Source organism: Cololabis saira, chromosome 6, assembly GCF_033807715.1.
Source record: "Cololabis saira isolate AMF1-May2022 chromosome 6, fColSai1.1, whole genome shotgun sequence".
Taxonomy (NCBI): Eukaryota; Metazoa; Chordata; class Actinopteri; order Beloniformes; family Belonidae; genus Cololabis; species Cololabis saira.
Genome location: NC_084592.1, coordinates 15,210,831 through 15,226,153, shown reverse-complemented (window position 1 = coordinate 15,226,153; position 15,323 = coordinate 15,210,831). Strand labels below are relative to the sequence as shown.

General features: G+C 40.7%; 1 protein-coding gene across 1 annotated transcript; it reads left to right on the top strand.

The window, feature by feature from the left end:
- The first annotated feature begins 5,814 nt into the window (after nt 1-5,814).
- abhd13 (abhydrolase domain containing 13) lies at nt 5,815-14,413 on the top strand. The gene is made up of 2 exons (XM_061723357.1): nt 5,815-6,012; nt 10,895-14,413. Exon 2 carries the CDS (start codon nt 10,929-10,931, stop codon nt 11,982-11,984), a length of 1,056 nt encoding a protein of 351 aa, XP_061579341.1. The 5' UTR covers nt 5,815-6,012; nt 10,895-10,928; the 3' UTR covers nt 11,985-14,413.
- The last annotated feature ends 910 nt before the right edge of the window (nt 14,414-15,323 follow it).

Below are 15,323 nucleotides of genomic sequence, written 5' to 3'. Positions count from 1 at the left end.
CTACTATTATATATTTTCGCAGGAAAAATATCACTGCTAAAAAAGATGATAGAAGATATTTATTCGGAGAATTTCAGTTTTGAATACGAGGATAGTGACAAAGTAAAACAGTTAAAAAAGAAGTGCTGACTTTTTCGGCACACTGGCGTAAATATCCGCACCAATTTTTAAAAATAAATACACTTAATTGTATTGGAAAAATCTTTAAATCACAGAAAAACACTCTCGGATGTAATTAGAAAGATTTTGATTTTAATTAAATTTCCTATAAAAAAGCGAAATATTAAAAAAAACATACTTGTTTCTGTTTATCTTTGTAAAATGATATTAAAAGTATCTTACATAATTTGAAAAAAAACGAGAAATTTCAGGAAAAGATCCTGAAGAAATGTATTTTACATAACTAGAGTGTAAACAAAGTGCATATTTCCTTTAAAATTAACTAAACTGATATTGGATTAGATAACATTGTTATTTTTCCATTACACAGGTTAAATGAAGGACATGTGTTTTTTATTAAATGTCCATCTCTTTGTCCTCCCCTCCTCCCTGCTGCTACCTCCTCCCCTCCTTCTTCCCTCTCTGCTGGGACACTTTACCAGACACATGTGTCCACAGCTGCAGGTGAGGCGGGTCTCCATCACGTCTCTGGTACGTGAAGAAGAAAAGCAACATTTGATTGAATCCTGCCAGTAAAATGAGACGAACAGGAAGTTTGAGGCCGGACAGCCCTGGCAGGTGACGTCTGGCCCTGTTCGTCCCATCTCTCATGCTGTATTTAGACCGAGTCGCCATTATGCGCTTGTCCTCACTGGCCTCGGAGCAATGTTCCGTCTCCACGGTGACAGTTGGTCTAAACGGTAGCCATGGACACCGATATCCAGCTTCTCATGTACGGCATCCAGTGGCTCGCGAATCAAAGGAGCATCGCTTGTGATGATGTCAGACGAGCTGAAGCATGTCCTTCACAAACTGGGACAAAAATAAATGCAGCGCGGCAGCTTGCTGTGTTAGCACTGAAGGTGCCGGGTTCAAATCCCAGCAGGGGTCTTTTCTGTGTGAAGTTTGCATGTGTGTGAAGTTTGGGCTTTTGTGGGTTGTTTCCGGGTTCCTCATCTCCATTTATGCTCCCACTTATGAACACGCCACAAGGGGAAAACAACTTTTAATGGGAGAGAAAAGGAAACTGAAATGTTCAAGTTTCAGTGTAACCTGCAAAGGTCCAAACATTTGGAATGAGCTTGGTAGTGCTATAAAAGAGTCTGGATCTCTCTCAATTTAAAAAAAAAGACTAAAACAAAAATTGTTATTAAATTATGTATCTTATTAAATTTTTTATGTACCAATACCTTATTGATTATTTTTATATCAATATATTTGTATCTAGGAAATCTGAGGAGGTCTCAGGGTTTTTTTTTTTTTTATTTAGGTTATAAGGTTATATATTGTATGTACCGTATATGTATTATATGTGTAATTTATAGTTGTTCTGCTGTGCTACAGTAGCTTCTGGGGAGTCCCATTTTACAAAACCTCAATTGATTATTATCTGTATTTGTGTTTTTTTTTATTATTTGTAAAAATAAACTCTAAACTTCCTCCTGCAGCCCAGAAGTGATGAGAAATCACCCATAGGATAAGCGTGATTGTGTGGTTGTTTGTCTCTACGTGGCTCTGTGACGGACGGGTGACTCACGACCCTGAATAGTCACACAGATGGATTACAGACAGATGGATGGATAAATAAAAGACGTAACGATGGCAACTCTTGCAGTAAAAGTCGCAGCATCAGTCAGAAAAGGTGCCGACTGACCGAAATGTCAGTTCTTATCAGTCGCTTGGATTAGGCCCATTTTCTTTTTCATGTTATCAAAAGAGGAGCACGGACGCCTTGGAAAACGGGACTGTACCTCTCTGATGTCCCCAGGAGGCCACTGGCCGCCCGGCGTGAGGTGAATGATAAGCGTTTCCTTTGACCTAATGGTAGGATATTACCTGCCAGGTCATCGCAGTGGCTCCTCGTCCTATAGCGGCGGTGACTCTGTGTTATTGAGCCGGGGCCCTCCAGCGGTTTACAGAGCTATATTTCAAGTAATTGAGAATGGAGCTGGTGAGCTGGTGAGGGTGCAGGAAAGTTTGTGTGTTTGTGTGGAACAGATGCTTTGTGCGTCATGTCTGAAGTAAATTGAGTAAAAGGTAAGGAAAGGAGAACTTGCCAGACGTCAGTTTGCAAAATCTGTCAGAAGAGACAAATAATAATTTTCGAATTATTTCCTTTTTTATATATTAAAATATTTTTACTTGTATAAATCAATTTTTTCTGTATAATTTATTGATTGAAGGTATCAGATACGTCACATCAGGCATCAAGCAGCTAATGCATAATGAAACACCAAGCATTAGACACGGCCAACAGAATCACCCCCAACTGTGTTAGTACTGTTTACTTTGCTATAAAATCTAAACAACGAATTTAGTTTACACTCAAACATCGTAAAGTCAGTATTTTTATATTGGAAGCTATGGTTACTCATCATCACTCCTCCCTTAGGAGGCTGTTTTCCAAGCAGTTCTTACTAAAAAATGGGCCGTGGCAGTGTTTTACCCTTCAAAAAAGTGTCCGTAGAGCGTTTATACAATCTTGTGTGAATTATTACGATACAAGTAAAGCTGTTGGGATGACCGGCTGTTTGGATGCCAAAATTGTGCTGCACTCGGCAGAACTTCGACGTCAGCAAATCCTTTTACGATTTTTATTTATTTATTTTCAAATTTTGTTGCTCTACTGACCTTCATGGAAAGCTGTGAGACAGAAAATAGGAGATGATCCACAACAAAGTTATGTAGCCCCGAACCTCTCGTCAACAGCCTCAAAGTTGTGACTTAAAGTGTCTTGCCAAAGGCTGAGTAAGCTTCTCTGCCTCCACAGCGAGAAAGACACAAACTATGCATTTTTCTATGTGACTTATTCATGTATTTTAGGTTTATCATATTCTGACTCAGTTTTGGTAAATTCTAAGTTTTCATCTGGCAAATTAGAGCTGCATGCTCCGTCTACTATGGAAGCATATGAGGGACTATATTCAAATTAAAATGCATTTGCGGAAATGCTTTTTCATTTTAAGAATGTGGCCGCATTATTTGAGTCAAAAATTAAATTGATAATATATAATCCGATTTGCATTTTAATTTTCGTATTCAACACTGCTTATTCTTGTACTTAATTCAAATTAAAAAGAAAAAGACATTTGAGATTTAATTTTCAAATCATGCCTCAGCAAATAGTTGCCAATATTCAATTTTAAATCTAAAATGTGAAAATGAAAATGCATTTCCAGAAATGCTTTTTCATTTAAGAATGTGGCTGCATTATTTGAGTCAAAAATCAAATTAATAATGTTTAATCCGATTTGCATTTTAATTTTCGTATTCAACACTGCTCATTCTTGTACTTAAAAAATAAATGGAAAATATACCATTTCTAATTGAAAAATCCTGTTAAATAATCTGCCAGTTAATGCATTAATGTTAATGCTCTGCATTGTTTAAGTTTAACCCTTTAGAGTTACAGTAAGACTGTTTAAGAGTTTTTCTCTTAATATATGGCAGCAGAGAGTTAATGAAACTGCAGGCTGCGATTCTGAAGCACTCCAAATTTTGATAAGTTTATACTTTGTCCGACAGCGGCATCCAGTGGACAAAAAAGGAATCGCACATATCTTTCTAGGGATGCACCCCTTTAAATGGGCCACACCTTTTTTTACTATTTATACTGGTGAATGGGGAACATTACATAAAACTCTGTGATGTTGTCTTGTGTATTTTAATTTATTTGACTTATTTCGTCAGTAATAACAGCTGCCCATGCAATGTTTGGTTTTTGACAGTGACAGTGGACTTCACAACCCCCCCCCCCCCCCCCCCCCCTCACCGTCCTCAACAGCACTGTCTCCACCACAGGCACCTTCAGGTTCCTGGGATCCACAATCTCCCGGGACCTGAAGTGGAACCACCCACATTAACTCTGTCCGGAAGAAGCTCACCAGAGGTTGTACTTCCTGCGTCAGCTCAGGAACTTTAACTGCCACAGCAGCTGCTGATCACCTTTTACTCTGCCATCATACAGTCTGTTCTCTTCCATCACTGTCTGGTTCAGATCGGCCACCAAACTAGACAGGCACAGACTGCAACGGACAATTAGGTCTGCAGAGAGGATAACTAGGACTAACCTCCCATCTATCCAGGAGCTGTACCGATCCAGGACCAGGAAACGGGCAGGTAGCATCCCTGCAGACCCCTCACACCCAGGACACAGTCTGGTTGAACTCCTCCCCTCTGGACGGCGCTACAGAGCTCTGTAGCCAAAACCTCCAGACTCAGAGACAGTTTCTTCCCCCAAGCTGTTGCTCTTATGATCATCACTCCTAGAGTCTCAGGGTAATCAACCACTGTGCAATAAGAATAATAATACTAATAATACTAATACTAATACTAATACTAATAATAATAATAATAATAATAATAATAATAATAATAATAATAATAATAATAATAATAATAATAATAATAATAATAATAACCACAATGCACCTTTAAATAACCATGACTACCTCATACTGCTGCACCTTTCACGTTTTTTTTTAAATTGTATATATGTTAATAAGAGCCATTTGTCTATTTACTTAATGTCCAGTGAGTGAAACAACCGGAGTCAAATTCCCTGTCTGGCATGTTCATACTTGACCAATGAACCAGATTCTGATTACCTGGTCTGTTATTGACAGATACAGAAAACCCGTCCCAGAGAGCCCCTGCGGTGCACATCTGTCACGTTTCACGCAAATAAGCCATCAAACACAACGTTTTGACTTATCTAGAACTCAAGTTCACTTCAAAACTGTACCAACATTGACAAGAGACCAGCACCAACTTCTCTCCTACGGTCTGATTACAGCCAAAATATTAATATTGACTTTCTGGAAGAAAAGGGAAGTATCTACAAGAGCCATTTGTCTATTACTGGTTGTAACTATTTAAATCTGGGTTCAGTGAGCGAAAAAAAAAAAACGAAAACAAATTCCCTGTCTGGCATGTTCATACTTGGCCAATAAAGCTTATTCTATTCTATTCTATTCTTATATGCTATTCTATTACATTCTGTTCTTTTCTATTCTTTTCTATTCTATTCTTTTCTTTTCTATTCAATTCTATTCTTTTCTATTCTATTCTTTTTTTTTCTTTTCTTTTCTATTCTATTCTATTCTTTTCTTTTCTATTCTTTTCTTTTCTATTCAATCTATTCTATTCTATTCTATTTTATGCTATGCTATTCTATTCTGTTCTTTTCTATTCTTTTCAATTCTATTCTATTCTTTTCTTTTGTTTTCTATTCTATTCTAATCTTTTTCTTTTCTATTCTTTTCTATTCTATTCTTTTCTATTCTTTTATTTTATTTTATTTTCTATTCTGTTCTTTTCTATTCTATTCTGTTCTATTCTATTCTATTCTATTCTTTTCTATTCTATTCTAATCTTTTTCTTTTCTATTCTTTTCTATTCTATTCTATTCTATTCTTTTCTATTCTGTTCTGTTCTGTTCTATTCTATTCTATTCTATTCCATTCTATTCTATTCTATTCTATTCGATTCCATTCTTTTCTTTTCTTTTCTATTCTATTCTATTCTATTCTATTCTATTCTATTCTATTCTATTCTATTCTATTCTATTCTATTCTATTCTATTCTATTCTATTCTATTCTATTACCGCACGAGCAAACGGCCCGGAACCTTTTTTTCTCTCTCCCAAAGATGTACCCGGAACTGAAGAGGGTTGCACCTGTAATGCTAACCTGCAGCTAGCCTCGCCGGTGCTGCGCTCCGGGCTTTTACCTTCCTGCATCTCCTGATATTCAGTTAACCACCCTAAGATCTTGATGACAGCAACTGTACTGCATTTGTGTCCCTTCCTGGTGGAGATTTCCCGCAGCTGAGACGCTAAACATGAGAGAAAGGTGAGTAGGTGGTTTAGGTGCTACACGTAGGTGTTGCTAACGGTAGCCACTCACGGCTAACGTGGATTTCTCTGACATTTCCCTCACAAACATGACCCGCGGCGGATTTGACAGCTTTGTTCAGGCCGAAATCACACGGTTACACAGTGAGTGTGTCCAGTATCGTTGGAACAGCGTCTGCAGCTTCTGCTCCATGTGGGTGGGGTCCTGGGGTTTAACCTGCTGTTATTATGGTTCAGTTTGTCTGGTGTTTTTATGGTTTCTTCAGTTTTAAAGTGAACTTGAATGAATGAATGAATGAATACTTTATTACAGACTCAAAAGGTTCCATATAAAATACATAGAAATTACAGGTGACACATTAAAAAACATGCAAACATCTGTTCCAATGTTTCCATAGTCCAGATGTGTTTGATGTTAGTGACTCATGGAGTCGACACATACATTTAAACATAAAATTCCTCAGCAGAGCATGGAAGGTGGGGACATAACAATTAACAAATAAAGTGCTTGCACTTGTCCATCTTGGAAGATTAAGGAGGATCCTGAACACATTAGGGCTGGGCGATATAGAATAGAATAGTAGACTTTATTAATCTCCCAGAGGAGAAATTCAGTCGTGCAGCAGCCAAAACACACACACGTTTTATACAAAAAATGACAAATAGAAATTACCATAAATGGTTAAATAATAAAAAAGAGCAATATAAAAAGTAGAAAGTAGAAGTAGAAAAAGACTATGTACAGGAGAGAAAAAAAAGTAGTAAACACAAAATAAACGGATAATATTTACAAAAATATGTGAGGTATTAGTGGTTATTGCACTTTTAAAGAGACAGGTTTATTGCACACAGGTGGCTACAGTTTCTTATTGTACAGTCTGATGGCTGTGGGGATGAAGGACCTGTGGTAGCGTTCTTTCCTGCAGCGCGGGTGGAGCAGTCTTTGGTTGAAGGAGCTGCTGGTATGGCCTTTTATTAATATCTTGATATTTTTAGGCCATTTCACGATACACGATATATATCTCGATATTTTGCCTTAGCCTTGAATTAACACTTTGATGCTACAATCACACCAGTATGATGATTCTATATGTCTACATTAAAACATTCTTGTTCATACTGCATTAATATATAAAACTTATTTTAAACAACATGCAAAAAGGGGGAAAATCACAACTAAGTCAAATTTACCAAAACTGTATTTATTAAACAGCTACCAAGCAGTGAGTGGCACAAACATAAAAATTGTCATTTAAGAACATCTTCTGGTCCCGGTTTTACCAGGATGAGCTGCTCTGAGCAGGAGGGCCTTTACAGCAGCTTTTATGTTAAGACTATTGTAGGTGTAGAGACTGCAATTCATCCTCTCCTCCTTAAATTTGCATCACCTTCACTTACTTTTAGAAATATGACGTCATATAGTCTTGTTTGACTTTGTTTCGATGATAGTGATTGATTTCATGTGGCCACATTTAAGCAACACTAGGTGACGTTTCTCAGCTCTGTAAGAGAAAGGCTCTGCGCGCGGATGCGTTTGGCACTGAGCGGCTCCTCGGCTCTCCGGAGAGCCGTGCGTGTCGTGCAAGGAGAGAACATCCCCTCCCGTCTTTACTAAACCGTCCCAGTTTGTTTTGAAAAGAGTCCGCTGCGAGTAGCAACCGCGCAGATGAACTCACGGTGCAAACAGGCCGAGTTTGGGAAAGTTAGGTGGAACTCACCGGCGGTCCCGGACAGCAGCGCTGACACCAGCAGCTGGTCGTGGGCGTATGATGATGCACGCACGACAGTATGTGACTGACGTATGTAACTAGGTGCACTTGTTTTATCTCTCTGAGAAGGAGAGACGAGAGAGTGAGAAAAACCTGTAATTTAAAGCAAATGCGTGACAATGTATACTCGAATATTCACGATATAGTCATTTTGTACATCGCACAGAGTAGAAGCCGCGATACCTCGAGTATACTCGATATATTGCCCAGCCCGCTAGAACACATCATTATATGCTACCTGCAACTTCTTTAGCTTGGTGGTGGTATAATTACACCAAAGGTGAGCTGTGTAAAGAGGTGTACAATAGGCTCTGAATAGATTTATCTTAACATCAGCTGTGCACATATGGAATCTACGGGCAATCATATTGGCCTGAGCATCGAGCTGACACCACTGACGCTGGATGTCATCATCATCACAAAGATCCTCATTTATGATGTGACACAAATACCGTACTCTCTTAACAACATCTAATGGGCGATCAGACAGTAAGAATGGGGGAAACTTTTGTTTCTGATCCTCCTTAGCTTTAACAATCAGAATAACACTCTTCTTAGGGTTAAACACAATGTCATACACAATGTCCATAGCTAGAGCACACTTTAAGCAGTTTCTGTAGCCCAGCACTGTATGGAGACATGATGACCGGGTCATCAGCATATATGAGGTGATTAATAAGACTATCACCTATCATACATCCGGTCTTGCACTGACTAAGCTTCATGGGAAGATTATCCATGTAAATATTGAAGAGGACAGGTGACAAAATGCCACCCTGTCTCACCCCATTAGTTACATTAAAAAGTGCAGATATAATACTGCCCCATCTGACTTGCATGGTCTGTTGTGTGTACCAGAACTGCAGGATCCTTATCAGGTGAAGTGGGACACCACGCTCTTGCAGTTTGGAAAACAGTTTACCGTGGTTGACCCTATCAAATGCTTTTGACGCATCTAGGAAGCACATAAACCTGGTGGAATTCTGCCGTCTGTATTTACTAATAATTTCTTTTAATGCATATACACACTGATCAGTCCCAAGGTTGCTTTTAAAACCAAACTGGTTGTCCGTATTTCCCACATACTCACTAAGCCTGTCTAAAATACGTTTTTCTAACAGTTTAGAAATTATCCCAGCTAGAGCAATAGGCCTGTAGTTATCTATGCTGGAGATTTTTCCAGTTTTGTCTTTAATCACAGGCACTAACAGTACAGACAGCATAGAGTCGGACAGTATGCCATGCATTAATAACCCAGGAAAACGCATACAGTAGCAAGCAAGACATGTAATCTTTGACAGGCATATTTCAGATGTTCTGTTATCTGATCAAGACCACATGCTTTGTTCATGGTGAATTTCTCAATGGCATAGTACACATCATCAGGTCTAATAATCACACCGTCGTTAAAAGTAACATTTCCAGCATAAAATGTATCACTCTTAACACAATTAAAAATGTTACTATAATGGTCGCTCCAAAGTTCTGCTAGAGTTCTGGAGAAGCCAAGACGTTGGCGTTTGATGGCTTATTTGCGTTGAACGTAACAGATGTGCACCGCAGGGGCTCTCTGGGACGAGTTTGTATCTGTATCTGCCAATAACAGACCAGATGAGACGGATTACACATGTGAAATAGTCGTTGGTGTTTTTGTTGTCTTGACTAGTCCTGTTCTGGAAATGAGCTAGCAGATGGGTTTCAGTGACATTTGCAGGATGTGGATAAAACTATCAAGCTGGATGGCCTCTTTTCCTATAATATAATATATGTAATACTCTGTAATTGATCCTTTTTCACAACTGTGTCTAAACTAGACTTGTAGTAAAGACCAAGACTAGTTTCAGCTCAAAACCAAAAGAAACCCAGTTATTTCCTAGTTATTTCATCATCCTGTAGAACATCAGCAGCATCCTGGTTCAGCTAGTTTCCATATGAGTTTGTATTCAACTGCAGCACAATAACACAGAGAAGTGGATGATGATGTTGAACTCACTATAAATGTTTTCATCCATCAGCTGAGATCAGATATGTGTGGTGACTGCACTACCGCTATTTCTACACTATTGGAGGATTGAATCCAGTGCTTTTGAGGATTGACACGACTACTAACTAGTCCCAAAGTCCTCTAGCAGAATAACCAGCTCCAACACCCCCCTCCACCTCAGAAAAGTAATGAATAGTAAATGTTACTGATTTAAATTGGACTGAATTTGTAGATGAAACGTGATTTTGAAATATTAAAGATACAATTATCGACTTGAAATTACATTATTTACCATTATAGTAATCAGATTAGGGAATAATATAATTGTTTTATATAGATAATAATAAGAATGGTAGATAATATGAAGATAGAATGAGTACTTTCATTACCCTTCTATAGAATTGATCCTTTTTAATAGCCTACGTTTATTCATAACCACCTATTTTATGTTTATTGTGATTCTATTAGCCTATTGATTTTAAATGAAAATATTTAATGAATGTATTGTTATTAGCGTATTTTGAAATAGAGATTTTTATATAATCCTGTGATTTTGATGTTATATTGTTATTGTTTATATTGTCATTTGTATTGGTCCAAATAAGTTCAGTTGGCAGTTAACACCGAGACCAGTAAAAGCCACTGACGATCAGCCGACTCACATTTCCGTTTTCATATTTATTCTTTCAGGATAAATGTTCTAAAATATGTCACCCTATAAGTCAGCTTTCAATCTGTGGGCGTAACATATTCCTACCCACTTTAAAGATTTACTCGATTTAATAATAATAATGACTTGGATTTATATAGCGCCCTTCAAGACACCCAGAGCGCTTTACAGAGATCATTATTCATTCATACACATCCTCACTGGTTAAATACAAAAATTAATATTATAGAAGTTGCTCTATGTATCTAAATGGAGAAGACGAACCCCTTAACTTGTCGGGGTCATCTGATTTACAGTAAAAAAAAATTGCGAGTCAAACGCAGTAATTCTACTTATTTAAAACTAATAGAGCCTGAAATTATTATATCAGTTCTTCAATGTGCTTATGTATTAATAGTAATTTAGACGTTCCTGCTATCTTCACCCACGTTCTCTGTTTGGCTTTCTGTTTGTGCAGGTTCTGTGTGTTGTGACTCAGCTTGTGTGCAGCGATGGAGAAGCCGTGGCGGCTGTGGGGGGCGATGGAGCGTTGCACCCTGACTCTGGTGTCCTGGTCGTGGGGCGCCTGCCGAGTCTCCCTCCTCGCCCTCATCCTCACCTTCCACCTGTACGGGGGGGTTTTCCTCCTCGCCCTCATCCTGGCGTCGGTGGCGGGCATCCTTTACAAATTTCAAGATGTTCTCCTCTACTTCCCCGACCAGCCGTCCTCCTCCCGGCTTTACGTTCCCATGCCGACGGGAATCCCGCACGAGAACGTGTTCATCCGCACCAAAGACGGCGTGAAGCTCAACCTCATTCTCCTGCGTTACACGGGAGGCGACGCTCCTCCCGGGGTCACCTCCGGCAACCAGAGCAGCCCCGCGTCCTCCGCTCCACCCACCATCCTCTATTTCCACGGTAACGCAGGTAACATCGGCCACAGGGTGCCCAACGCCCTGCTGATGCTGGTGAATCTGAAAGCCAACGTGGTGCTGGTGGACTACCGCGGCTACGGGAAGAGCGAGGGCGAGCCCAGCGAGGAAGGGCTGTACCTGGACGCCGAGGCGACCCTGGACTACGTCATGACTCGCCCCGATCTGGACAAGACCAAGGTGGTGCTCTTCGGCCGCTCGCTGGGCGGCGCCGTGGCCGTGCGCCTGGCGTCCGCCAACCCTCACCGCGTGGCCGCCATCATCGTGGAAAACACCTTCCTCAGCATCCCCCACATGGCGGCGACGCTCTTCTCCTTCATGCCCATGCGCCTGCTGCCCCTGTGGTGCTACCGGAACCAGTTCCTGACCTACCGGCAGGTGGCGCTGTGCCGCATGCCGTCGCTGTTCGTGTCGGGCCTGTCCGACCAGCTCATCCCGCCCGTCATGATGAAGCAGCTGTACGAGCTGGCGCCCGCACGGACTAAGCGGCTGGCCATCTTCCCCGAGGGGACGCACAACGACACGTGGCAGTGCCAGGGCTACTTCGCCGCTCTGGAGCAGTTCATGAAAGACTTGCTGAAGAGCCACGCCCACGAGGAGAGCGCCCAGCCCTCGGCCAGCGTCACCATCATCTGACGAGGCGGTCGCCGTGGACCGTGAGGAGAAAACGCGGTCAGGATGAGAGCGTTTCTTTCTCGGTGGGAACGGAAAGAATGTAATTTCCTTTTTTTCTTTTTTTTACTCTTTATTTTCACTCTTTTTACCTTTTATGTAAATTTGATATGTTAAAATATTTTTGCTCTTCCAAGGTTTTAAGTGACGGTAACTCCACCACCACCACCCCCCCAGCTCCCGGGTTCTCTGTGTTGCAGCTATGAATGCATGCATCTGCAAACTTTAATGAATGAAGCCAGAGCTTAAACACGCTTAAACCAAAAACACACGTCTCACAAGGGCCGTTTCCTTTCACCGAAACGATTGACGAGAATCCAAACTTCTAATATTGTCTAATTCTGTTAAATGAGAGTCATTTGTTGGGGGGGTTTAATGTAGATATATACATATTGTTAATCCACCGCACTTTTCAGTTCAGACGTCCCTTGCTAACATATTCTGAGCAATACTCCGAAGAGCAGAACGATGTTTCTGTTTCCTGCTGTCACCGCTCGTGCAGCGTCATGGCGTGTGTGATTATTTATTAAGACGTGTTTTCAGTTGGCGGAGGTGAATCGGTCAGAACCATTAAGTAACATCGGCACTTCTGCCCGCGAAAGCCGACTTCTTAAGGACTCGTTTCCTGTCGAACTACGTCTGCGTCAGTGAGATTAGAGTCGGCCGCGGGCGTTTCAACTCTGCACCGTTTCCGTCGTGTTTCAGCCGGGTTCGAGGAGTTCATGCGGCTTTTAAACTGGTCTGAGGCGTTCGCTTTGGTCTTGTTTGGGGCGGTTCTGGTCCGTAGTCGAGTGCAACAATAAAAGTGTGCGTCCTGAAAGTGAACTGTCACCGGCTCGTCAGTCCCACGACGACGCATGCGCTGAGAAAGTATGTCGGCGCCGATAAGAAACTGAAATACACTTCTCATTTTTTTTCAAGAGTTCTGCTAATAAAAGAAGAAATTACAACAACAAAAAAACTCTTAAATCAATTTCAACAAGGAACTGCAGATTTCTGAAGAATTTGAGAAAGAAATACTTGGAAAATAAAGAGAAGAGGGCTACTAAAGGCCCGTTTTAACTTCAATTGGACTTATTTCCCCACCTTTCCATATTGAAGGGGCCAATAAATGATTACCAGGACTTGATCCCTTCAGTCTGCCGTGTACGCCGTTGTGAGTATTGTATTGACAGCTTTAAAGAAATGAAACAACCCTGTCGAGAACTAGGAATAAAGAGTCTGCAGTGTTTGTGATTATTTATTAGCCATTATTATTATCACCAACATTGAAATAGTTAATTGGAGGGTTCCGTCTCCCCGTTCTTCAACGGGGGAAAGTGGCTTCCCTCTCTTGGAGGGCTTTTAACAAGCTAATTAACCTTTCGTGCACGTCTTCCACAGAGCAGAGCGCGGCGATTAAAACACCATTTCTGCTCTTGATTTGTAAATGCAGCGCGCTGCAGTGCAGTGGTGAGGAAGCCATCATTCAACACATCTCTATAGCCATAATTCATTAATTTAACAAAAAGAAAGAAAAAAAAAAAAAAGACTGACAGCCCCAAAAAGCCCAGTTTTGTGTGTTTTCATGTACTGAAATGGTGTGCAGGAAATGAAAGTGCTTTCTAAACGGTCATGTATGAATAGCCCTTTTCCCAGCTGTCTGATTTTCGTTCTCTCTCTCTCTCTCTCTCTCTCTCTACGATTTGCACTGAACCAACATTTTTTGTGTAATATCAAATCCACATGCTGAAAACAGTTGTGAATATATATCTGCTGATTTGATCCACGAACCTTGTTCTCTACGCCTCTGCCGTTGATTTCATGTCGCACCATCTTCCTCATTTATGAAAACATCTAGGAACATTTTCTCCTCTTTCTTTTTTTTTTGTTAGCTTTCCCTAAAGCAAATTTAAAAAAGGATAAAATACCGGACTTGTGTGTTGTCTCGGCTCAACACGCTTTGAACCGAACTGGAATAAAACTGAATGTCCTTTTAATCTTGATGTGAGATGATCTGCCTGGTATCAGATACACTGTGGAGAGCATCTTCCACGTCTGTGGATTAAGCAGAATGAAAACTGGTGCAATTTCAGATGAATGAAATGCTTTCTCAATCTGGCATGTGATTACGTCGAGTCAAACTTCTTTAACAAACTCTTTAATGTACATTTCCCACGATTCAAACCTCGACTCTCCCGCCGAGAAACGCAGATGAAACCTCCACCCTGGCAGACATCTGAATGAGTCGTTTTTATCGTCAGTAAGAACCTCTCGGTTCTACTGCTGTTTGTTTTTTCTTCCATTTTATGCTATTTTTCTTTTCTATTTCAAAATTGTAGACTTCTTTTCTAAGCACACATTTTCACTATTTTCTGTACTGTAACATGCAATAAACTTCTGGATGAAACTTTCTTCTCCGCTCATGTTTGATCATTTTTAGGAGTACTCACTCGTTCAGTCTGGACAGAATAAAACTCGGCTGGACTTAAAAATAAACTCAGCTGATCAACACATGACACGCTGCACTTCCTTAGCAATGACAATAATAGACTCCTTGAACAGTGATAACTTTGAAAATCTCTTCATATGTTGTTTCATCTTTCTCCCAGTTCATCGTGAAGGAACTGCAGCTCTTTACCACGTTTGCAGGCTTTGATTAATGCACAGCTCTCTTCAGGTCTTAGTGCTGGATTCAGGTCTGGAATCGATACCTCTCCTGGTTTCTTTCCTTTCTGTTTTCCATCCATTCTGCTGTAGATCAGCCGACGGCTCGGCATCAGACCGAGCTGTCGGACAGAAGGCCTCACGTTGTACTCTAAACTTTATTATACGGACAAGTTCATGCTCGTGTGGCTGCAAAATGAGCCTGAATCCTCAGCACGCGCTTGGCGGCTGGCGTGGGGGGTTTGTGCTGATGTGCAGGGGTGTTTCTAGACCCTCTGGGGGTCCTGGGCAGGAGAGACCAGGGGGCCCCCCAGGTCCAGTCCAGGACCGCAGATCAGCAATGAAATCTTTTATAAAAACAATTAACATATAAAATAAATCATGCATAATTTAAATATCTTTATGCATTTTTCATATTTCATATTTTCATCCTCCTTGTTTTTTTTCTTTTCTTGTGCCCAGAGGGTTATGTTTGCTTCATTTTTTCAAAATGACTGACTGTCATTGCAGTTTTTATGGGGGTTTCAAGTTGTGTCGCTGATATGGAGCGACATCAGCCGTCTGTCGGGGCACCAGCTAATAGTTTCAACTTCATTGCACTCTGTAGCCCACTTTTACTCTCACCATTCTTGGAGAAGAACAGTTTTATGTCCTGGG

What these genes read in the sequence shown, in the direction of transcription:
- abhd13 (XM_061723357.1), top strand. Translation starts at nt 10,929, where the DNA reads ATGGAGAAGCCGTGGCGGCTGTGGGGGGCGATGGAGCGTTGCACCCTG.